Consider the following 23,539-nt stretch of genomic DNA (forward strand, 5'->3'; position numbering starts at 1 on the left):
AGCTAGAGGTGACATGCAAGGGATGAAGCTTAGAATAGGCTTTCTCCTGTGAGACATGTAATAACACACAGTCTTTCTCTGTAATCTGACTGCAGGCATGTACTGTGATTAGGGTATGGGAGTAGAGCAGAGCTGTGTGTATGTACAAACACCTCGGCAGCTTTCCATGTACAGCGCTGCCAGTGTAAGGGAAGGGGAAGAAGAGTGTAGCTGTATGTCACTACAAACACCTGCGGGTTTCATCTCAGGGCACTGTCATTGTGGGGAGAAGTAGAGGTAGGTTCTGTGTCATTACAAACACCTTTTGCAGCTCTCATCTCACAGGTCTGTCTACTCTGTCCTATTACAACTCCACCCAACATTTACTACTTTGAGGTGAAAGCTACAAGAAGTATTTGTAAGATACTTAGCTCTGCTTTTCCCTACACAGTGAGATCAGGAAGGAGAGCAGGGCTGTGATCATTACATGTCTCACAGGAGAGAGCTGGGTCTGACATTCTCTAGGTGAGTGTTTTTTTTCCATTGCATGACCCCTCCTGCTTATGATTGGTCAATGTCATGCAGTCGAAAAAGTAACAACTCTCAGGGACAAATCCATGCTAATGCCTCCTCAACAGAAATGAGAAATGAAAATTAAAACCACATTCTACTCAAATATTCCGTTATGTGGCCAGTTTAACATGCTCACACTGGTTATAGGTCCTTTTTAACACTATGTTTACAATTGTGTTTTTTTTTTTTGTGGCACAGTGCTATATTTATAGAAAATTCAGGCTTGGGCTATAATTTATAAATGCTATCAATACCATTTATTAATTATAGCCCCAGACTGCGGTTTTTATACATTTAGCATGGGCCACGAAAACTACTTTTCAATAAACTTCTCAGAATAACCTGCAATGTGTATGTACATGAGGTATAACACTATTTCTGGCCATTATGAGTTGCATTTATCCCACTGACAGCTCTTTCTCCAACTCTCACTTCTCTCTGAGCTAGTGGGTAAAGAATAGCTGATATGATGACTTCCATATTATTTTTGTGAAAAATAATCATATGTATTGCTTGGCACAATGGAGAGTAATTGTCTCGCTGGATTTCTTTGTCAGTCCTAGTAACATTTAAGACACACAATCAAACTTTAGAACATTTAGACTAAGTTCACATTTGCATACCGGGGCTTTGCGGAGGGCTGAGTACTTCCTCCGTTAAGCCCTGCCTACTTCCGCATACTTCGGCATGTGTCCTGCATACCTATTTTTAACATTGAGTACGCAGAACATGCGGATGTGTCGCTTTGATGTGCCCGCCGTCCGCACAAAAATGCAACATATTGCATTCATCGGCGCGTCAAAACAACGCACGCGGACACAACCGCATACATCAGCATATCCTGCGTACCCAATGTTAAAAATAGGTACGCAGGACACATGCAGAAATATGCAGAAGTAGGCAGGGCTTAATGGAGGAAGTACGCAGCCCTCCGCAAAGTCCCGGTACGCAAATGTGAACTTAGCCTTAATGAATCTGAACTAAGCTTATTCCACTCTATCATATGCTGCCTTCTTGGACCCTAACAGGAGCACTTTACGTGTTGAGTTGGAGGGGTTGTCCAAAAGTAAAATGATTTTTTTTAGCCATGGATTGATTAAAAATAATACAGAAAAAAAGTTTTCTTCTAGCCTCTCCCACACGCCGCTCTCGAGGTCTCCAGCAGCTCCAGAGGCGGTGTCTGCCCCATTTGGAAATTCCAGTCCGGTAACTAGAATAGCGCATCATGCCAATCAGATGAAGCATTCTTCTAGTCACCGCACTGGGACTTAAAATAAGAAAATCATAATTTACTGTCGGATAAACCCTTTAAATAATAATCAGAGAGTTTATGATGCTTTTTAACCCATGACAACACTGCAACAGACAGAAATAAGAAGGTCTTTTTGTCACCTGAATTTATAAAGGAGCCTCAGGAAATGGCAGCAAATTTAATAACAGAAATGGAAACTCAATTTTTGTGCCATGCTACGTTAGCCAGGCATAACTGTCTTTTTATATTGCCGGTTTGCAACTTCCAAATATTACATTAAATGCGATAGAGTTTGACAGAAAACTATCGAGACCCTTTTATGGTAACAGAATAGGAGGCCAGTATCTCCACAGCTCACATGTGATAAAAGCCACTCCGAGGTCTCGCATACATGGAATTAGAATGAGACCTTGAGCCGTGAGCAGCAAACATTTCTGCAGAACATATTGCCACGGTCAAAGTAATGTCACGGCGACACTGGAAAATTTCCAGCCTCCGTTCTCTTCCATATTTATAGAAATTGATCAAAATTGATTGAAAGGGGAAGCAGGAGGAAGGCTTTCACAATAAATTTGATTATCTTCCAAGGAGCAAGCGATATACTAAGTCCTGCAAATAATAACAGCATTCTATCTTCCTCTTATCTATGCTGCAAAAACACGATAGACATATAGTTTGAGGAAATATACATTTTGTATTTAAAAAAAAAAATATTCATACAGTAAATCATATGTGTATATGTATTAGAAAATCTATCAACAGGTTTGTTTCCCAATCTGAGAACAGTATAGAATGGAGACTCTCATTACTGCTATGTATCACTTATTGGGCTTCTTGAAGTCTTTTTTTTTTTTTTTATAAAGTTTTATAAAATCACTGTTTTACCTGCTGCAGCTCTGCTAGTCCTCTCAATGAGCTGCTCTGTCTAACCCAACTCACAACAATGATTGACAGTTTTCTTCTAACACTGTTCATAGGCAGAAATCTACCAATTAATAGTAAGGGCAGAAATATATGGAGTTCCGAAAAAAGGAGGATCTATATACTGTAGCAGGAGCTCATCCTTGAGAAGACTAGAAGACCTGCAGTTGATAGAATGGCGATTTTATCAAAATTAAAAGGAGAAGCCCAGCAAGTGGGCAGCATACTATTAACAGCGCTGGTGTCCTGGGTTCAAAACCCACCATTGACAACAAGTTCAAGGGGTTTGTATGTTCTCCCCGTGTTTGTGTGGGTGTCATCCCACACGCCAAAGATATACTGACAGAAAATTTAGATTGTGAGCCCCCATGGGGACAGCGATGTTGATGTCTAAAGCTCTGTGGAAATTAATGGCGCTATATAAGTAACTAAAAGCAACAAAATAAATGAGCCAGCGTTAGAATTAGGGTTTCTATACCTAATATATACTCTCAGATGGGGCAGCAGAACTCTGGTAAAGGTTCTCATTAAGGCATTGAAAATCCATGTACGGCAACATTTCAGATGTAATCACTAAAATAATGAGGAGATGCAGAGCTCCATGACATCAAGTGAATTTAGTTTTGCCCTCACTTTTATCTAATATGTAAAGCTCAATGTGTGTGTATGTTTGTATGTATGTGTGTATGTCCGGGATTGGCATCCGCACCATCGCAGCTACAGCCACAAAATTTTGCACAGTCACACGTCTGGACCCCGAAAGCATCATAGGCTATGTTGTGAGGCGAAATTTTAACCCCATGCATTCCAAGTCACCAAACAATTTTGCCTCCATCTACATAACGGGGAAAAAGTGTATGTATGTATGTATGTGTGTATGACCGGGATTGGCACCTGCACTGTCGTAGCTACAGCCACAACATTTTGCACAGTCACACGTCTGGACCCAGAGAGCGTCATAGGCTATGTTGTGAGGCGAAATTTTAACTCTGCGCGTTCCAATTCACCAAACAATTTTTCCCCTATCTACATAATGGGGAAAAAGTGAAAGGAAAAGTGTTGGAGGCAAATTGACAACTGCCAGATGTGAACAAGGGGGACTTAAAGAATGAGAGCGATAGCACCAAAGAGTATATACCGTACAGTTGCTAAGGTGGGGCCCTGACTTGGGATACTCACCACACACGGGGATATAAACACACACACAAAATGCGCCACACACTACCACGTGCTTCAACACATATACCACCCTCAGCACACATTTCACCACACATACACCAACTGCACCACATAAAAGTCGAAACACAAAAGTTGCCATTCAAAACTCGCCACGCTGTCCCAGAGCTGTTTAAAAGATGAAAAATGAGCTGTGATTGGTTGCTATAAGCAACAGTTTGCTTTGTAGACAGTTGTGGTAACTGAGGCCTATTATTCTTATCATTTCTATGGTGTTATCGTCCTTCTATAAAGCTGGAAATAAAACAATTTATTACCGTGCCAACACAGACCACCCTCTGACACAGACTGCAGGGGGAGCCCAGTATCACTTGCAAACCTCCAGTAGATTATATATTCAGGATTATGTACTCTAAACAGAACCAGAAAAAGAATAATCCCTAAAAATTAACTTTTAATTCAATCACTAAAAAGCATAATACAGTAAAATTACCTCAATACATACATGGGGAGGTAGATAAATAGATAGAGGGTCAGGTAACCAAATGGTTCAATAATTCACAGACATTAAGGGCCAAAAACTACTTCGCCCTAGTCTGCCCTACCAAGACCCTTCCTGACCGCGGAGGTTGGCACTCTAATTGTTGACGATGTGGCGCCCCCGCTCAACATCGGTGTCCCTAATCCCTAATAACGCCCTAGACCTCCCTACATATACAAAAATAGGGGACACAAAAAATACCCACACTCACACCCACAATACCGAGAATAGTGGAGAGACAATAATTGTTTCGCGCTAAAAAAAGTGCTAGGTGCTGTAAACTTATCTCGTAGTATAGGACTGTAAACTTATCTCATAATAGAGGACTGTAAACTTATCTCATAGTCTAAAAATTCTTAATAATTCACAGAATGGGTATCAGCAGAAAAAATAGAACTTATCTCGTAGCCAAAAAAATTATACTACCCTGCTGAAATAAATCAAACCCATAATAGAAAATCTTAGAGCCCAGTATCACACAGGATAGGATTAGATACACGGCTCAGCAGTCAGGATCACACAGGATAGGATTAGATACAAAGCTCAGCATTCAGTATCACACAGGAGAAGATTAGACACATGGCTCAGAAGTCAGTATCACATAGGATAGGATTAGATACACAGCTCAGCAGTCAGTATCACACAGGATAGGATTAGATACACAGCTCAGCAGTCAGTATCACACAGGATAGGATTAGATACACAGCTCAGCAGTCAGTATCACACAGGATAGGATTAGATACACAGCTCAGCAGTCAGTATCACACAGAATAGGATTAGATACACGGCTCAGCAGACAGTATCACACAGAATAGGATTAGATACACGGTTGAGCAGTCAGTATCACACGGGATAGGATTAGATACACGGCTGAGCAGTCAGTAACACACAGGATAGGATTAGGTACACGGCTCAGCAGTCGGTATCACACAGGATAGGGTTAGATACACGGCTCAGCAGTCAGTATCTGTACAGGATAGGATTAGATACACTGCTCAGCAGTCAGTATCACACAGGATAGGATTAGATACACGGTTGAGCAGTCAGTAACATGATAGGATCAGATACACAGCTCAGCAGAAAGTACCACACAGGATAGGGTTAGATACACGGCTCAGCAGACATTAACACAGGATAGGGTTAGATACACAGCTCATAAACAGGATGTGCTAAAGGAGAGGACATTTTCATTCCAAAAATTCCACTCATTCCATCTGATTTGTTTTTTGATTTTAAACGCCTCCAGTTTCCAGTTCAACTGCTATTTGCAATGTCCATTAACAATGCTCAGGGACAGTCCATGAAAGTAGTAGGGATCAATTTAAGTAGTAGGAATTGATTTGCAATCTCCATGCTTTTCTCATGGTCAACTTTACATGATGTGTTCATGAGTTGGAACTGCCAAAAATCTGTTCATCTTTGCACCGAAAGAAAAAACCAAACATGTTGTTTATCAAAAGGCTCTTGAATGAGTTGAAAATAAAATACTATCAATACTTGGGTAATCGTTTAGTTAATTTGTGTTGCAAATCTGTAGTGTTGAATATATGAAGTGAAATATAATCATTATAATTTGTTATAACTAACCACAGTTGGTTACTATGTCCAGGCAATGCCGGGCTCTACAGCTAGTTTTTTTATAGGGAACTTGTCAGGTTGAATGCTTTTTCTGCAGTAAGCATTTTATAGAGCAGGAGGAGCTGGGCAGATTGATATACTGTATATGGTTTGGTGGTAGAAATTCAGTATACTTGATATTTATTCAGTTAATTCCTTGCACATTTTGTATTTAAGAGTCCTGTGGGCGGCTCTATTGACAGCACTCTGTCTCTATACATGTTTGGCCATGCAGGGAAAGCACTTGGTCACAAGAAAGGACCACCCACTGGACTCTTAAGGCCAGAATTCACAAGGAATTGCAGTGTAAAGGAATACATCTCTAGACAAACTAAGGCTGGTTTCACATTTGCGTTTTTTTGCGCTGGAAAAAAACGCATACGTGTGCATGCGTTTTTTCCCCTATATTTAACATGGGTGCGCATACCTGCGCGCTGGCATGCGCACGTATGCGATTTTCATGCGCTGCGTTTTTTTGGGGTGTGCGTTTGTATTTTCCAGACGCAGCATGTTGCATTTTTTGGCCCTGCAAAAAAGCGCATGCGCACGTATGCGCACGTTTTGCGCTAAAAATGGCCATTATAGCCTATGGATGCGCATATGTGCGCACTGGCATGCGCATGTAAGCGTTTTTTTAGCGCTGCGTTTTTTTGGTGGTGTCCACTTGTTGTACTAGTTATAATCTTCTAAAGTAAAAAAAAAAAAGTCTATATAAAGGAGGTGCCTGCCAAAACTCTGCCACTACTACACTGACAGATTGGAGAGCAGACAGTCAACAAGGAACCCATCTTCTATCAGCGAAGAATGTGAGTATATTACATTATATGCCTGTCCTTTTAAATTATGTATGTACTAATGATTTTTATTATTTTTACATGCAGTATGTCTTCAGAATCCGAGTATTCCCCATCGCGGCAGGAATTGGCGCAAGCAGACCGTGAGGTGATTATTTTCGTGCATCTGGTAAGTATATCTGCAGCTTCTCCAAATCTCTTACGTTTTTTTCAACTTTTTTAAGACATCGTCATCATCATCTTCTGCGGACGGGACTAGTGAGGGCGAAGAGCAGGAGCAGCGAAGCCAAGTCCCGGTGGTGATACGGAATGTATGTATCAAATGATTTGTAATGTTCTTTATTTTTTATCTTCTATTTTTACTCTTTTTTAGGTTTCTTTTTTTGTAACTTTTTATTCAATTTAAATTTGATTATTCTAATGAATGTGTTTTGTCTAGGTTCCACAACGGGATGAAGACGTCTACCTGGATAATGAGCAGCTCATCAGCCTGGTCCAGGAGCGTTCGCCGTTGTGGGACAGCCGTGACCGGCTGCACAAGGACATTGTGGTGACCCGGCGGCTATGGAATGAGGTGGCCGCAGCGTTGATGGATGGCTGGGACAGCGCCACAGCATCCTCCAAAAAGGCGTTTAGTGAGTATTTCCCTGCTCTGTATTGTGCCGCAGTGACTGTTGTCCTTGACGGCACTGTTGGGTTTCGTGCTAGGCATATTCTAGCAGGAAACCCAACAGTGTCATCGGGGTCTACAGTGACTGCTTTGAGTATTGTATTGCTACATTGTGCCGCAGTGACTGTTGTCCTTGACGGCACTGTTGGGTTTCGTGCTAGGTGTATTCTAGCAGGAAACCCAACAGTGTCATCGGGGTCTACAGTGACTGCTTTGAGTATTGTATTGCTACATTGTGCCGCAGTGACTGTTGTCCTTGACAGCACTGTTGGGTTTCGTGCTAGGTGTATTCTAGCAGGAAACCCAACAGTGTCATCGGGGTCTACAGTGACTGCTTTGAGTATTGTATTGCTACATTGTGCCGCAGTGACTGTTGTCCTTGACGGCACTGTTGGGTTTCGTGCTAGGTGTATTCTAGCAGGAAACCCAACAGTGTCATCGGGGTCTACAGTGACTGCTTTGAGTATTGTATTGCTACATTGTGCCGCAGTGACTGTTGTCCTTGACGGCACTGTTGGGTTTCGTGCTAGGTGTATTCTAGCATGAAACCCAACAGTGTCATCGGGGTCTACAGTGACTGCTTTGAGTATTGTATTGCTATATTGTGCCGCATTGACTGTTGTCCTTGACGGCACTGTTTTTTTTTTAACAACAGTGGACAAAGTCCGAACACGTTGGCGTTCGATCAAGGACCGCTTCAACAGTGATGTTCGTGCTGAGGGCCAGGTTCGCAGTGGATCTGCGTCAAGGACCAGAACTAGATACCGTCACTATCACGCGATGCAGTTCATAAGACCGGTCCTTGCCGCGAGATCGTAAGTATTATAAATTTTGGGTTTTTATTTTTATTAATCTGTGTTTTTCTAATCCACAGCTGATGCTTCTTGTAAAGGCATGGTAGTAATGATTTTCCTTTCTTCCACAGCACCTGGAGCAGCACCCTGCAACCTGGCCCTGGAGCGGTCCTTCCTCGGACGTCCTCTGACCCGTCCCAGCCATCCGACAGCCAGGAAGCACCTTGCAGGTCAACCACACACACAGCTGGTGACCAGGAAGCTGGGCCATCAGGTGTTCCCCTGTCCCAGGTCTCTGCCACTGGTTATGCGGGCACTACCCGCCAGCGGCAGAGGGCCTTGGACCGGAATGTCTTGCCCGAGTTTATGCATTTGAGCGAGGCCTTTAATTCCAGCCTCAAGTCACTGTCCGACAGAGTTGAAAGCGGTTTTGCACTCATGGAACGTGGTTTTAACCACTTTGAACACCGCTTCAATTCTGTAGAACAGCGCCTTGACCGTCTGGAGGCCGACCTCAACAGACCAGCACACCATTTTTTTAGTAAGATTGAAAAGGGCATGGCGGAACACCTTAGTCCTGAGCAACAGCTGAATGTGCTGCAGGCCTGCAACAATGCTTTCTTGCAGGCTATGCAGCATAATCGGTACGGTCAGCAGTCAGTGGTGTCATTTCCACCTGTGCCACCATTGACTCGCTTCACCTCACTAACGACTTGTGCTGCATACCACTGCACGGACACCTCTATTCAAAGCCAGGACACCCACCGTTACACCACCACAAGTCTGAGTGCAGCTGGTCACTTCACCGACACCACCATGGCAAGCGCTGCTCCTGTCTGGAGCACCACCGCCACTCCCATGCATGCGTGGAGCTCAGCCACCACTAGGCAAACATGGAACAGCCCTGCCGCTACAACAACATGTAGTAGCCCTGCCACCACCACTCTGCAAACCTGGACCATCACTGCCGCCACCAGTCCTCCTGCAAGGACGAGCACTGCCAACGAAGAGCAGCAGCAGCAGCCACCTCAGCAGCAGCAGCAGCCACCTCAGCAGCAGCCACCTCAGCAGCAGCAGCAGCCACCTCAGCAGCAGCAGCAGCCACCTCAGCAGCAGCAGCAACCACCTCAGCAGCAGCAGCAACCACCTCAGCAGCAGCAGCAACCACCTCAGCAGCAGCCACCTCAGCAGCAGCAGCAGCCACCTCAGCAGCAGCAGCAGCCACCTCAGCAGCAGCCGCCACCTCAGCAGCAGCAGCCACCTCAGCAGCAGCCACACCAGCAGACGGGGGACCTACATTCAATATTTGCCCCTAGTTCAAGGCGAAATCTATCAAGGCGGGCATTGGGCCAAAGTCGGTCCAGGCACACAAGCCTACGGCGACATGCCATTACAACTAATGTACCTGAACAGATTTCCTCTCCTCCAAGTGTTCCTAGTTTAATTCCCTTAACTGGACTACCTTCCCCCACAAGTTTTGTTGCCCCTTCCCCTCAAACACCGTCTTCAACTGCAAGTGTTGCATATTCCCTGCACACCCCCAAATTGAAACCATCTGCCCCCAAACGCCGGAAAAAATAATTTTTTGGTTTATTTTTGTGATTAAAAATAAATTTACATTTGTGGTTCACCATTACAAAGTTTCATTAATGTTGTTTGCGCCGCTCACACACACTGATGGGTAAATACATGTTAAAAACCAACCCAAGGCCTAGTATAGTCATGTGTGAAATAACACGGACTAGTATAGTCATACCAAGGCCTAGTGTAATAACTCGAGTTTTACCAACTTGGATCTGGTTTCATGAAAAACAAACTGTTGAAACTTGTCTTAAAAATAAGTTTCTTTCTAGTTTCACCAGTTTGTTTTTTGTGAAACAAGATGCTAGTTGTTAAAAATCGAGTTATTACAGTAGGCCTTGGTATGACTATACTAGGCCGTGGTATTTCACATATTACTATACTACTAGCCCCAAGGCCTACTATACTCATATTTGAAATACCACGGCCTAGTGTAGTCATTACAAGGCCTAGTGTAATAACTCTAGTTTTACCAACTAGAATCTGGTTTCATGAAAAACAAACTGTTGAAACTTGTCAAGTTTCACCAGTTTGTTTTTCGTGAAACAAGATCCTAGTTGGTAAAAATCGAGTAGGCCTTGGTATTACTATACTAGGCCGTGGTATTTCACATATTACTATACTACTAGCCCCAAGGCCTACTATACTCATATTTGAAATACCACGGCCTAGTGTAGTCATTACAAGGCCTAGTGTAATAACTCGAGTTTTACCAACTAGAATCTGGTTTCATGAAAAACAAACTGTTGAAACTTGTCAAGTTTCACCAGTTTGTTTTTCGTGAAACAAGATCCTAGTTGGCAAAAATCGAGTAGGCCTTGGTATGACTATACTAGGCCGTGGTATTTCACATATGACTATACTAGTAGGCCCAAGGCCTACTATACTCATATTTGAAATACCACGGCCTAGTATAGTCATTCCAAGGCCTAGTGTAATAACTTGTAAGTTGGAATGGAGCAGATTACATTCATCCACTCAATGCTGACTTGTATTCCCCATGGACTTTCATTGGGGTTGGGTTTTGAGGGTTGTGTTTTGAGAAAATCACATACTTTTTTTTCAACTAGTTGCACAATTTTCTCTTGAAAAAAATTGGTTTCCTGATTCATGGCCTGCAGCTTTGCTCGTTCCAATATATTTTTATTTAATTGGAGTATAAAAAATATAGTGCACTCAGTAATGGTATCAAATAAGGTTTTTTATTACCATAAACAAACAAAAACATTACACCATTTCATCTTGCCAGTGCACCCGTCCTACATCAGAAATAAAGTAGGCCGCAAATTGGTCCCTCATTTGGCCAACTTCAACGGATGACCTGAGAGTGTGCTGAGTGAATTCAGGCAATGGGTTAGGAGCATCATCGTCCAGTTCAAAGGTCGGGTGCTCTTTAGCCATCACAAAGTTATGTAGAACCACACAGGCCTTCACCACCTCATCGACTGTTTCAAGTTTAAGATTAATGGCCGTGCCCAGAATTCGCCATCTGGAGACAAGAATCCCAAAAGCACACTCGACAGTTCTTCTGGCCCTGGTCAGCCTGTAATTAAATATTTTTTTGGTGTGGTCCAAGTCCCGGCTGGAGTAGGGTTTCAGTAAGTTTCCGCACATTTGAAAAGCCTCATCGCCAACCATTACAAAGGGCAGTGGCGGAGCTTCGGTGTGAGGAAGAGGCCGTGGCATAGGGAAATTAAATTGGTTGCCATACAACCTCCGGCCCATGTCTGAGTTTTTAAAAGCCTGTGAGTCATTACCACGGCCAAATGCTCCAATGTCCACTGCTACAAACATACATCCGGCATCCGCAATCGCCATGAGTACTATTGAAAAGTACTTTTTGTAATTATAGTACTCAGATCCCGTTCTTTGGGGTTTGATGATCCGTATGTGTTTACCATCAACAGCTCCCAAACAGTTGGGAAAATTGCATACTGTCCAGAATTTGTCAGCAATTTCCATCCACTTTTCAGCGGTGCGCAGGGGCATAAATTCTGGACAAAGAACATTCCAGAGAGCCCGGCAGGTGTCAGCAACAATTCCAGACAAGGTAGAGATTCCAATACGGTACTGGAAGTGTAGTGAAGATAGGGTTTCTCCAGTCGCCAGGAATCTGTGAACAGACAAAGAAGTAAAATTAATATTTATGTATATTATTTTAAAAAACTATAAAATAAAATATTAGTACATTCACGAAAACTAATTACCCAAGGTTTTGAATACTAAATTTAAAAAAAAAACATCAGACCGCACCCCTTGGTTTTTAAAACATACCGTAATGTCACCAGTAGCCGTTCCTCAGGAGGAATCGCACGACGGAGCTGTGTGTCCTGTCTCCGGATGGATTGTTGGACACGAGCAAGCAAATCCATGAAACTTTCGTGGGACATCCGGATATAATCTGTAAATTTCTCCGGGTTTGACTGGAGCTCGCTGTAGAGGGTGTGGTATGCCCCACGGCTCTCCAGGAGTTCAACAATCGGATGTATCCACATACGCCGCCGTCTTCGCTGCCTCTCTCTCTTCCTTTGTTCATGGCAAGCAACTGCATACGCCTGAGCCATCGCGATGTCCAAATCCAAGTTGAAGTGAAAACTCTTCCAGCGCAGATCCATGGTCACGAGAAGAATCAAGCAAATGTGAAGAATACTGTAGACAGGGTCTATATATTAACATACCACACCCACAATGAAGTCCCATTGGTCTTGTGTGTTGTTGAATGGTTGTTTTTTCTTTTTTTTGGTGTTTTTCCAAAGTCTGTAAAAAAACGCAAACGCACAAAAAACGCATACAAACGCACAAAAACGCTGCGTTTTTTTCCTGCATGCGCATAAAAATGCTTGAAAAAAACGCAGCGTTTGTATGCATTTGTATGCGTTTTTTTAATGCGTTTTTTTGCGGGAAAAACGCGCTGCAAAAAAAAGCAAGTGTGAAACTAGCCTAAATAATGTAAACAATCCATTATCTGGTCAGCCCATCCTGCTGTATAAGATGGTGCCGGCAGATGAGACACCATATCAATATGATAGTGCAGGTTCCTTTTCAGTCTTGTGTTCTTGTGTTATGCCAGAAATGAGCACAAAGAGCAATGAGTTATATCACAGCAGCGCCAGCATTTCTTCACTTTGTGTCCAGAAGCGCCAAAGCACTCTCATACTAATTATTATTATTCGCTTTATGAGTCAAGCTTCATGTTTCCACAAGATTACTGTATGTCTCACACCTTAATCATACAAACCAGAATACTTCTATTAACCACAAATTAAAGGGGGTTTCCATTTTTTAGTAAAATATACTAATGAGCTGGTTGATAAAAGAAGAAAGAAGCCATCATACTTGCATCTGGAATCCACCCTCCTTTCAGGCGTTGCTGCTCTGATGATCTCCACTGCATCGGAAGTGATGACATCATGTCCCCCAGTGACTTGAAGTTCAATGATTGGCTGCAGGGTCATGTGACTGGCGGTAGGGATGTCGCTAATTCTTTTCCTGTGTCAACCATCAGATTGGTAGCACTTAAGCACTTGGTAGCACTTAAGCTGAGGGTGGATTCCAGGGTTAAATAGGACATTTTTTATTGGGTTAGCTTTCGATTGGAGATTAAAAAAGTGGAAGCCCCTTTAATACTCATGTCAAACAAAATCTAACGATGATGTTGGATTGTCTCAGAAAGAAAGTGTCACAAAATCGTTTCTGATGCTAAGTCAACTGTGAGAATACGTAACCTACCACAATTTACTTCATCACTGTCATCTTCACAGTCAGCTTCTCCATCACATCTCCTGGAGGCCAAGATACATCGACCAGAGAGGCACTTGAAGTGGCTAGGTGAGCATTCTGTACCGAAAGCAGAAGATTAGTTCCAGGTAACTTTCATTTCAGACTTGTCTGGCATTCATATTGCCATGAATGATAGACAAACAATTAAAAATTTGCTAATTACACAACCTAGTGCATTTATAATACATGAAAGCAATATAAAAAAAAATAAATAAATCACATTTTAAGGCTCTATTTCAAGGCTCTATTTCTTCAATTTTAAAAATAGAGAAATGGAATTAGTGTGGAGTATGGATCCGCTCCAAAACGGATGGAAGTGGAGGCAGTAGTGTTCCATTGACTGGTTTCCATTAGATATTCATCTGGTTCCCATTAGATATCCTTTTTTTGACAGGACAAAAAGCGCGTTGCTAAATTTAACATATCTGTGGCTCTTTATGCACTACATGTGCCTGCAGCGGGCTTTGGGTAGCATAGATTTACACTATGATTTATGTCAATTTCAAACACACCTGCACGCTCAGCTGCATAAGTGCGAAGCGGACAAAAAATGGGGCATGTAAAATCACATTTTTCCTCTAAATTTTTCCATTAAAGGAGAATATAGACCCCTACTTATTACATTTTCAGCAGATGCCACCAAGATCGACAGATGTTACTTATCATTATGCTTTGCTTATATCAAATTCATCATATTCTGCAGCACTTTACAAACATTATAATCGCCGTCCCCAACTGGAGCTCGTAATCTAAATTCCCTATCAGTATGTCTTTGGAGTGTGAGGAGGAAACCGGAGAACCCGGAGGAAACCCACTGTAGAGATCCACCATATGAGTGGACGGGGATTAACTCGCTTGGCTGCGATATTGAGGCACACAGGAACACTCTTGCTTAAAGTAACAGTCTGGGTGGTTTATTTCCTTCATAAACCAGTGTCACAGGAACACACGGCAAACAGTCTTACATCAGACAGACAAATTATTAATGTCCAAAGTAGAGCTTCGCTCTCTCAGGCCTGTGGGCACACAGGCAGTGCCATGTCCAGCACGCATGCAGCATTACCAAGTAAAGCATACAAAGTCTCTTACTGACCCCGGTCAGCATTACTCACGGTTTATCCCTCACGGGTTACCAGGGAAGCGGCCGCATTGGGATCACTGTTCCAGACAGTGCCTTGCTCACTAGGCCGTCAGCTGCAGAGCCACAGCCGGGCAGTAGCTTCCCTACACAAAGCCATCACAGACTCTACCAGGTCCGGGCCTTTCCATGTGCTCTTCAGGACACTTCCAACAGACCCAGGCCTTCCGGGACCTTGCACTCTGACCACTCAGGATCAAGCACACAACCCATGTGATCAGACCTCAGTCACATTATATATCCTAAACCACCCCCATATGTGGGCGGTGTATGTGTGGCTAGCTGATCCCGCCTACCTCTCTGACTAGCCCTATAAGCCGCCCTTATAGGTAAATAACTTGTGGACTACAAGTCCCAGCATGACAACGCTATTTTGGCCTATAGTGCAGAGAACCTCTGCAACACATACTGGACGTTTACAACCATGCCGGTCACTGTTTCACCATCAAGGAAATGCCCACGTGCACATTCTGAGTCGCATATGCAGCGTCCCCTAGCTTTAACAGAGGTTACTGCACCACACCACGCAAACACGGGGAGAACATACAAACTACTTGCAGATGTTGTCCTTGGCTGGATTGAACCCAAGACTGCAGTGCAGGGCTGCAAAGTGACAGTGCTAACCACTGAGCCATCAAGATACCCAATCTACTACTATGTATACACAACTTTTACCCTCTGACTGTTTCAGAGAACAAAATGAAAAACTTCTATCCTGTATCTGAAGAACGAGCTATGTCACTAGTAGAGGTGGAAGTATCCATTTGTAGGACTCCGGGTCATTGGACAGGTCGGTGATCTGTGACTGTTGGACCAGGCGACCTTCAAATCACCTAACTCTTCTTTTGAATAGCAGGTCTGGCACGACATTATGTGTCAGTCACAAGGATGATAGCACACCAGCCTGTCTAATGAAAAGAGAAGCGAGAATTGCTGGAGTTAAGGAGTTCTGCATGCCTCTTGGTCCTGCGGTCACAGAGTACTGACCTGGCCGAATGACCGAAGTCACGTGAATACAATTCTCCAGTCTCTAGTTAGATTATTAAGACATTCACTGGGAATGGCCAAAGCTTTAATACGTATTTTATGAACGTTGCCCAAACATGCAGATAATGTCAGGGGAGGGAAGGATCATTGAATTTCAATGGCTGATGCTTTTATTCTAAAGGGAAAAGCCAATGCCAGAGGAGTTTTGCAGTGGCTCTTTTAGGCTAGTTTCACATTAGTGTTTGGAGACACAGTGGATGCTTGCCATAAAGTCCATCCCCTGCCGCGCCTCCTCCAGTCAGCTCCGCCTATGGATGCGTTTGGCGCAGGCCGGCGCACAATCAAAAGGACGCATGTGGCAGCAAAAGCATACCTGCGCATGGCCTGCGTACCCAATGCTAAAGATAGGATACGCAGGCCGCATGCGCCCATAGGCGGAGCTGTTGTGAGTTCATTTTCCCCTTCACCATTGAGGTCTGATGAACTCCCTCTTCTAGTGAAGGAAGGTAGTGAGGCTGATTACCAAGCACCTGGGCAGGATGATGATGACTGGGTGACGGGAATTACTGACTGGATATAAGGCAGCCGACGCCCTTCTGCCTTGCTGGTGATCTTTCTGAGGGATTCTAGGAGACCAGTCTGATTCCTGCTCCTCAAAAGCTAAGTTTTCTGCTCTACTTTTTGCATTTGTGTTTTGGTTTTGCATTGTTTTCCTTGATTTCTGCCATTCCCTGCTGGGGTGAGCGGGATTCCTTTTTGCTCTGTCTTCAGAAAATACCTGAGTACTGATATAGTCTTTTTGAAGCCTAGCGTCTTCAGGGCTTTTTTCCCTATCAGCTGTTGGCTCTTGTTTTGATAGGGTTTTGGGGGATTACAGACAGCAGCTTTTCTATCCTGTCCTATCTAGTTAGCTTGGGCCCCATCATTTGCTCAGCCTATCTTTCTATCTGTGTGAGTGTTTTTTCATCTTGCTTCACCGTCATTATATGTTGGGGGCTGCCTATTGCTTTGGGGTCTGCTCTGGGGCAGTTTAGATTTCCCTTTCTGTCTTTAGGCTATGTAGTTCTCCGGCTGTGATCGAGGGGTCTAGGGCACCTTAGGAACCCCCCACGGCTACTGCTAGTTGTTGTTGATAGGTTCAGGGGTCTGCAATCCGATAGCTGCCAACTTCTCTGGTTTTCTGGACTTAGCTAGTATTTCTGTTTTTGCCTCCTACGGTGACTCATTCATAACACGGAGCTGACCAGAGGAGGCGCGGCAGGGGCCGGAGCTTCACGGCAAACGTCTGCTGCGCCTCCAAACGCTAATGTGAAACCAGCCTTACAGTGAAGACAGGAACGCTCAGCAGAACTGCGCATACCCGTGTGTGGGTTGGGAGAGATAGCTGTCATTCGAATGATCATTCGGTCAATGACTACATAGGGGTCTAAACACAACAAGTGCAGTTTATTGATGGCAAAATATAACCGGCAAAATGTAACTAATACTCCTCACCTTCCACATACTGGTCAGGCAGCAGGCATGTCTGGTTATCTGATTTCTCATCAGGAAATTGACCGCAGTCAGTGTCTTCCGGCCACTGTAACCCCACAATTCCTAACACAGACTCACAGCGCTCTTTTGAATGCTCACAAAGCGATCTAGAATCAGATAGTCAATAAAATACAGTACTTTAATAATTGCTAATTTCAGCAGGTTAGGATAATTTACATATTAATCTAAAAAGACACGGTCATCACAATTAAAGGGAATCTGTCACCCTGTTTTTGCTACCCCATCCGAGTGCAGCATGATGTAGGGGCAGAGACCCTGATTCTAGTGATGTGTCACTTACTGGGATGCTTGCTGTAGGTTTGATAAAACTACAGTTTTATCTGCTGCAGATCTACCAGTACTCTGAATGCTGAGCTCTGTAATACCCCGCCAACAGTCCTGAGTGGCAGCTTTCTGTTTACACTGTGCATAGGGGCTGGCTTGCCTAGGAGGGGCATGGCTAAGTGGCAACCTGGTGTTCACTGGAGCTCCTGATGATAGAGTCTGGCTTGAGTTGCAGTTAGCCGCAAGGTAGAACTCCTTGGCAGTCCCGGTACCGCAGCTGGCAATCCCAGGGGTCAGGTTCACTGGATGGGGACATGGGAGTGGAGTCACAGACAGGAAGGATTTGGAGTCTGACAGACAGACCAGACAACGTAGACTTGTCCGGTCTACATTGTACCAGGGATAGGTACTTTTACAGACACACAGGTCTTGGGAAACGGTTCAGGTACTGCCGACGTCACTACAAGGTTCAGGTACTGCCGGAGCAGCTTCAGGGTAATGTATAAACTACACAGGACAACAGGGACAGTGCAGGATAGGGAAATAACTGTATTAGACTGTGGATGGGGGACATAGCAACATACAGTTGCACACACCAACTACCACTAAATAACTATAGGGGTTGCTTAGGCACTTCCCTATTGGGGAGAGTGAATTTTATACAACATGCCTCACCACTATTGGCTGGTGGCATCTTTGCAGGTGCGTGTGCGCCACTTCATGAGCAGGGGAGAGCAGGCACATTAAACGTGACACCTGAAGCAAGAGCAAAGTGCACAGAAGAAGGCGGGAGAGGAGCGTAAGGACGCTGCTGTGTACGGAGCGGTGAGTATGCTGGTGTTCCCGCATGCAGAGAGGAGGGAAGTGATGCAGGGGTGCCGGCAATGAGTTTTAGACAATGTGCACAGAAAGCTGCCAAGCAGTGGTGTTGGCAGGTAATACACAGCTCAGCATTCTGAGCTCTGCTAGATCTACAGCAGAGAAAATTATGATTGTATCACAACTGTCGCATCAGATAAACTAAGTAAGGCATCGCTGGAATCAGGGTCTCAGTCCCTACATTGTGCTGCTGTTGGATTACATAATAAAACCTGCTGACAGATTCCTTTTAAAAAGCGGTATTGTTAAGAACCATTTGCTATCAACTTTAGACTATCTGCTGATAGTGCTAATTTAGGCAAGCCCACCCAATTTTAGTCTGATGTGTTTGGGGGCCTTTACAGTCATTCAACCTGGGGATACATATTCAATAACACCGGGACACAAAAAATGATCTTTCGTTTCTTGGAATACTTTACTGGTGAAAGAATGCTCATGGATGAAAGCTCTTTGGTTGACCAAAAGACCTTTAGCCCAACTTTTGAATCCCAAAAATCTGCGCCCACAAAAGAAATAATGGATTCTTACTTTTTATTCATTCATTTCTTTGGATTTATATTGTTAATTTTCATCATCTAAAGATTAATATCTAGGGGTGATTTAACAGAGGCCAATATAGGAGTCGTGTAGATTCTGGGAGGGGGCCAATAGCATAAGAGCATATGTGGCCATAAGTTAAATATAAAGATTAAGTTGTATGGGTGTTCCCCCCTTGAAAAGGGCATTCAGATTGAATAATTAGGAGAAGTTTCTTACATTCGCTTGAACTATTGATTTTTGATAACTCAGTTTTCAAAGGGGATGTAGGAGAAAGCCCCTATCTCTTCTCACATTATCTGCCAAGGAGAGTCTGGAGGCTCCGATACACATTAGACTATCGGGGAGCTTTGACTGTCTTTAGTCCAATGAGTGTAAATGCATTTATTTCATTGAGACAAGTGATATTTTGATCTATTGAAAAAATGGATATCCTGTAGTTTCTAAGCACAGGAATGGAGGAATGAATGTGGGACACTTGGATAAGATGCATTACCTGCAAGGGGGTATCCGTTGATTCGTCTGAAGTTCACACTTTGGTACCAGAATTGTGCAAGCAAAGTACATGAGATATTTGTAACAATTGGTCTGAACAAGGGCAGGGAATAAAGACGACTCCCAGCTTATGGAGGCTTCTTTCTGAGTTCTGTGGCCAAGATAATTTGGGAAATGTGTATAATTGTAGGGCAGATTCATACATAGTTCTAGGCTTATCAGCTCACACTGACCTGAGTGTTAAGAAAACAAATACAGATTATTTTTTCCATTACAGTTACCTTGGTTATTATAGTCAATAGATAAATATCACTTAATTTCTTCCTCTATTCACAGATGTAGCAAATATATGCAACGTCATGGGAGAGGGCCCAACCGCGTCCTGTGTCACAGCTGTTTCTCCAGATGGCCCGAGAAGGAGGAGGGCGGCTGGTAACTATATTATTTTCACGGTTGGTGCACTCTTTGTTACATCTGTGTACAACAATTGTATTCTTCCGTCAAAGCAGTCATTCTCATTGCATAACATGTGGACATAACTTGCAAAAAGAGCAGTAAATCACACAAAATGCTCCCGTAATGGTCTACTTAGGTCTGTAGGAGAATTTAGAGGCAAATACTAATTCTTGAAAACTGTTTATTCTTTGAGTCGATATCTCTAGATAAGAGAAAATTATATCTCTACGTAAAAGAAGAGTCCCTGAAGATGTTGTACGAATTGAATAAATGAGCAAAAAGGCTTACAGTAATAAAGGCATAAAAGTCTCAGGAGTATAATGGGAAATATAAAGAACTCGAAGGGCAGCTGCTTGGGTTAGATGGAGAACTTGAAGCTCCGCTGGGGAGCAAATGAAATATAACATGAAAGTGACGTCACCAAGTGTGGTGTCATCATTGGAAATTTATGTATAGTTCTGCAATTTTGCACAAGTGCTTGTGGGTCACCCAAGCTAGCAACTTGGGTTTCCTTTGTAACTTAGTCAGCAGGATTTCACCCCCCAAACTATTTATATGTGCTTATAGCTCTTTCAAAGACCCATCCAGTGATACTCTTACATGACCAGTTTGCGCCTCCATTACTGAGAAATCAGTGCTTGAATTGAAAAACAAATGAGGCTGAAGAGCTATTGTAGATTTGAAGCCTCTGTCACTCCAGCTCTATTCTCCACCTAGTGCTGCCTCTTCCTACTTGACTGTGTGACTTCAGGCAAAGGAGAGATCAATCAAGCAGGAAGAGGTGGTGGTGGACAGGAAATAGATCTGGAGTGACAGACGTCAGACCTACAAATAGCTCTTCAGGCTCATTTGCGTATTAATTCACATGTGGATTTCTCAGTAGAGGAACGGATTGGTCATGTAAAGGTATTGCAGGACTTGTCTTTAAAAGCGCTACATGTGCATAAAAATAGTTTGGGGTGTAAATTCGTGCTGACAGATTCCCTTTAACTTATACTATATTTTAAACAGATTTAGTTCAATAATGTCACTAATGTTGATAGACTGGACTGTCCCCAATAATGATATGACCAAATTGACAACATGTATGTTGGCTGACCACAAAATATCTCTATATATAAAACTGAATGTATGCATGTACTGTATGTATGTATGTATCACCAACCAATCACAAAGCATTTTTCATTTCACCAGAGCTGTTCAAAAGAAGCTAAGCTGTGATTGGTTGCTATGAGCAACAGTTTTCCTTGCAACCAATCACTAAGCATCTCTCATTTCACCAGAGCTGGTTAAAAGAAGCTGAGCTGTGATTGGTTGCTATGAGCAAGTTTTCCCACTTGACAACACCTCAGCAGACACTGACATGATGAGAGAAATCTAGCATCCCTGGGAACATAAGCTCCCAGCCATTGTCTGCTCCCAGAAAGGAGCAGAGCACATGACAGAAATGAATCCCCCCTCCCGTGGATCATTGGTATGCAAGCTAGGGCAAATCCACTCAGCGTTTTGGTACTGATCCCAGGCCTTTCTTAAAGGGATCTCCGGTATGGAAGGCAGGGCAAATCCATCCAGTGCTTTGGTTCTGACCCCAGTCCTCTCTTAAAGGGAATCCGTCACCTACTTTTGGCGAGCAATTTAAATGAGGTCAGTCCGGTCCGATGGGCGGTGTTTGCGATCTTTGCAGCCTCCCCATCCTTGGCTGTTTTTTTCATGAATAGGTGTAGGTGTCTGCCATTTTTTGCGCGTACGCTAAGCATTCTTGGCTTGCGCACATGCAGTATGCTTTGCCCAACTGCGGGCAAAGCCGAAAAGCCTGACTGCGCATGTGCCGGATAACTAAGCCCCGGAAGTATTTTGCTGTGTTCCGGGGCCTAGTTAACCGGCGCATGCGCTGTCAGGCTTTTCAGCTTTGCCCGCAGTTGGGCAAAGCTTACTGCACGTGCGCGAGCCATGAATGCTTAGCGCATGCGCGAAAAATGGTGGACACCTACACCTATTCATGAAAAAACTGCGGACGGAGGCCAAGGATGAGGAGGCGGCAAAGATCGCAAACACCGCCCATCGGACTGGACCGACCTCATTTAAATTGCCCGACAAAAGTAGGTGACAGATTCCCTTTAAAGGGATCCCCTGTATGGAAGTCAGGGCAATTGCCTTCAAATGCTCTGGTACTGACCCCAGGCTCTCTTAATCTCTTAAAGGGATTTCCTGTTCGGAAGTTAGGGCAAATCCCTCAGCACCCTGATTCTGACCCCAGGGTTCTATTAAAGGGATCATTGGTATGCAAGTCAGGGCAAATCCACTCAGCGTTCTGGTACTGACCCCAGGCCCCTCTTAAAGTGATCCCCGGTATGGAAGTCAGGGTAAATCCCTCAGCGCTTTGATTGTCACACCCCAGGCTTCTATAAAAGGGATCATTGGTATGGAAGTCAGGGCAAATCCACTCAGCACTCTGGTTCTGACGCCAGGCCTCTCTTAAAGAGATCCCCGGTATGGAAGTTAGGGCAAATCCCTTAGCGCTGTGGTTCTGAACCCAGGCCTCTCTTAAAGGGATCATTGGTATGGACGCCAGGGCAAATCCCTCAGCGTTGTGGTTCTGACCCCAGGCCTCTCTTAAATGGATCATTGGTATAGAAGTTAGGGCAGTTCCACTCAGCGCTCTGGTTCTGATGCCAGGCCTTTCTTAAAGGGATCCCCGGTATGGAAGTTAGGGCAAATCCCTCAGCGCTGTGGTTCTGACCCCAGTCTCTCTTAAAGGGATCATTGGTATAGAAGTTAGGGCAATTCCACTCAGCGCTCTGGTTCTGATGCCAGGCCTCTCTTAAAGGGATCCCTGGTATGGAAGTTAGGGCAAATACCTCAGCGCTGTGGTTCTGACCCTAGGCCTCTCTTAAAGGGATGGGACGATGTGGGATATTAGGGGTAGTAGCCCGGTGGCTTTGACGGCATAATGTGAGATATTAGGGGTAGTAGTCCGGTAGCTCTGGCTGACGGGATGATGTGGGATATTATAGTGAATGTGGCTAGGCGGAGTGGGCGGGGCTCTACACTCAGCTTTATATATAGATAGATATAATCATTATAATTTGTTATAACTAACCATAGTTAGTTACTATGCCCGGGCTCTTCAGCTAGTAAACAATAAAAAAGAGTGAGAATCAACTGTCTCATTACTTGAATCTGAAAAAAAATCTAATTTTACTGGAAATTAAAAAATGTAATGAACATACTGCAGCTGGTTCTGTTTTGAGGTATTTCACAGTTGGAGTCGTTGGCACATGATCCGGGGCACGCTGGTAAAACACATCTTACATCTCCATCTTGGCATGGCTGACCTGTGAATGGAGTGTACAAACATTATCAGTTTCATCACTTTTCTATAGAAAATGTATCTTCATTTATAAAGCAAAGTAAAACAGCATGAGCTACAACGAGAATCTGAGCCATCCGTTCTTCAGTTTTTCCTATCATTGGCAGAGAACAGATACACCAGGAGTTAGTAATGTCAGGTGGATTTCATTTAACACATGATGAAATGGTTTGAAAAATTG

The 23,539-nt window shown here is 43.8% G+C and overlaps 1 protein-coding gene across 2 annotated transcripts in view; it reads right to left on the bottom strand.

The window, feature by feature from the left end:
* The window catches only part of CORIN (corin, serine peptidase), a 562,174-nt gene that overhangs the window by 141,996 nt on the left and 396,639 nt on the right, over positions 1-23,539 (bottom strand). For both annotated transcript variants that reach the window (XM_073583463.1, XM_073583464.1), the window contains exons 10-13: positions 23,219-23,323; positions 19,534-19,765; positions 17,298-17,443; positions 13,628-13,735 (exon numbers count right to left, since the gene is read on the bottom strand). In XM_073583463.1, the coding sequence (XP_073439564.1) occupies positions 13,628-13,735; positions 17,298-17,443; positions 19,534-19,765; positions 23,219-23,323 (591 nt within the window). The remainder of the gene's footprint in view (positions 1-13,627; positions 13,736-17,297; positions 17,444-19,533; positions 19,766-23,218; positions 23,324-23,539) is intronic.

This window comes from Dendrobates tinctorius, unplaced genomic scaffold, assembly GCF_039654945.1.
Source record: "Dendrobates tinctorius isolate UK_male_01 unplaced genomic scaffold, ASM3965494v1 ptg000079l, whole genome shotgun sequence".
NCBI lineage: Eukaryota > Metazoa > Chordata > Amphibia > Anura > Dendrobatidae > Dendrobates > Dendrobates tinctorius.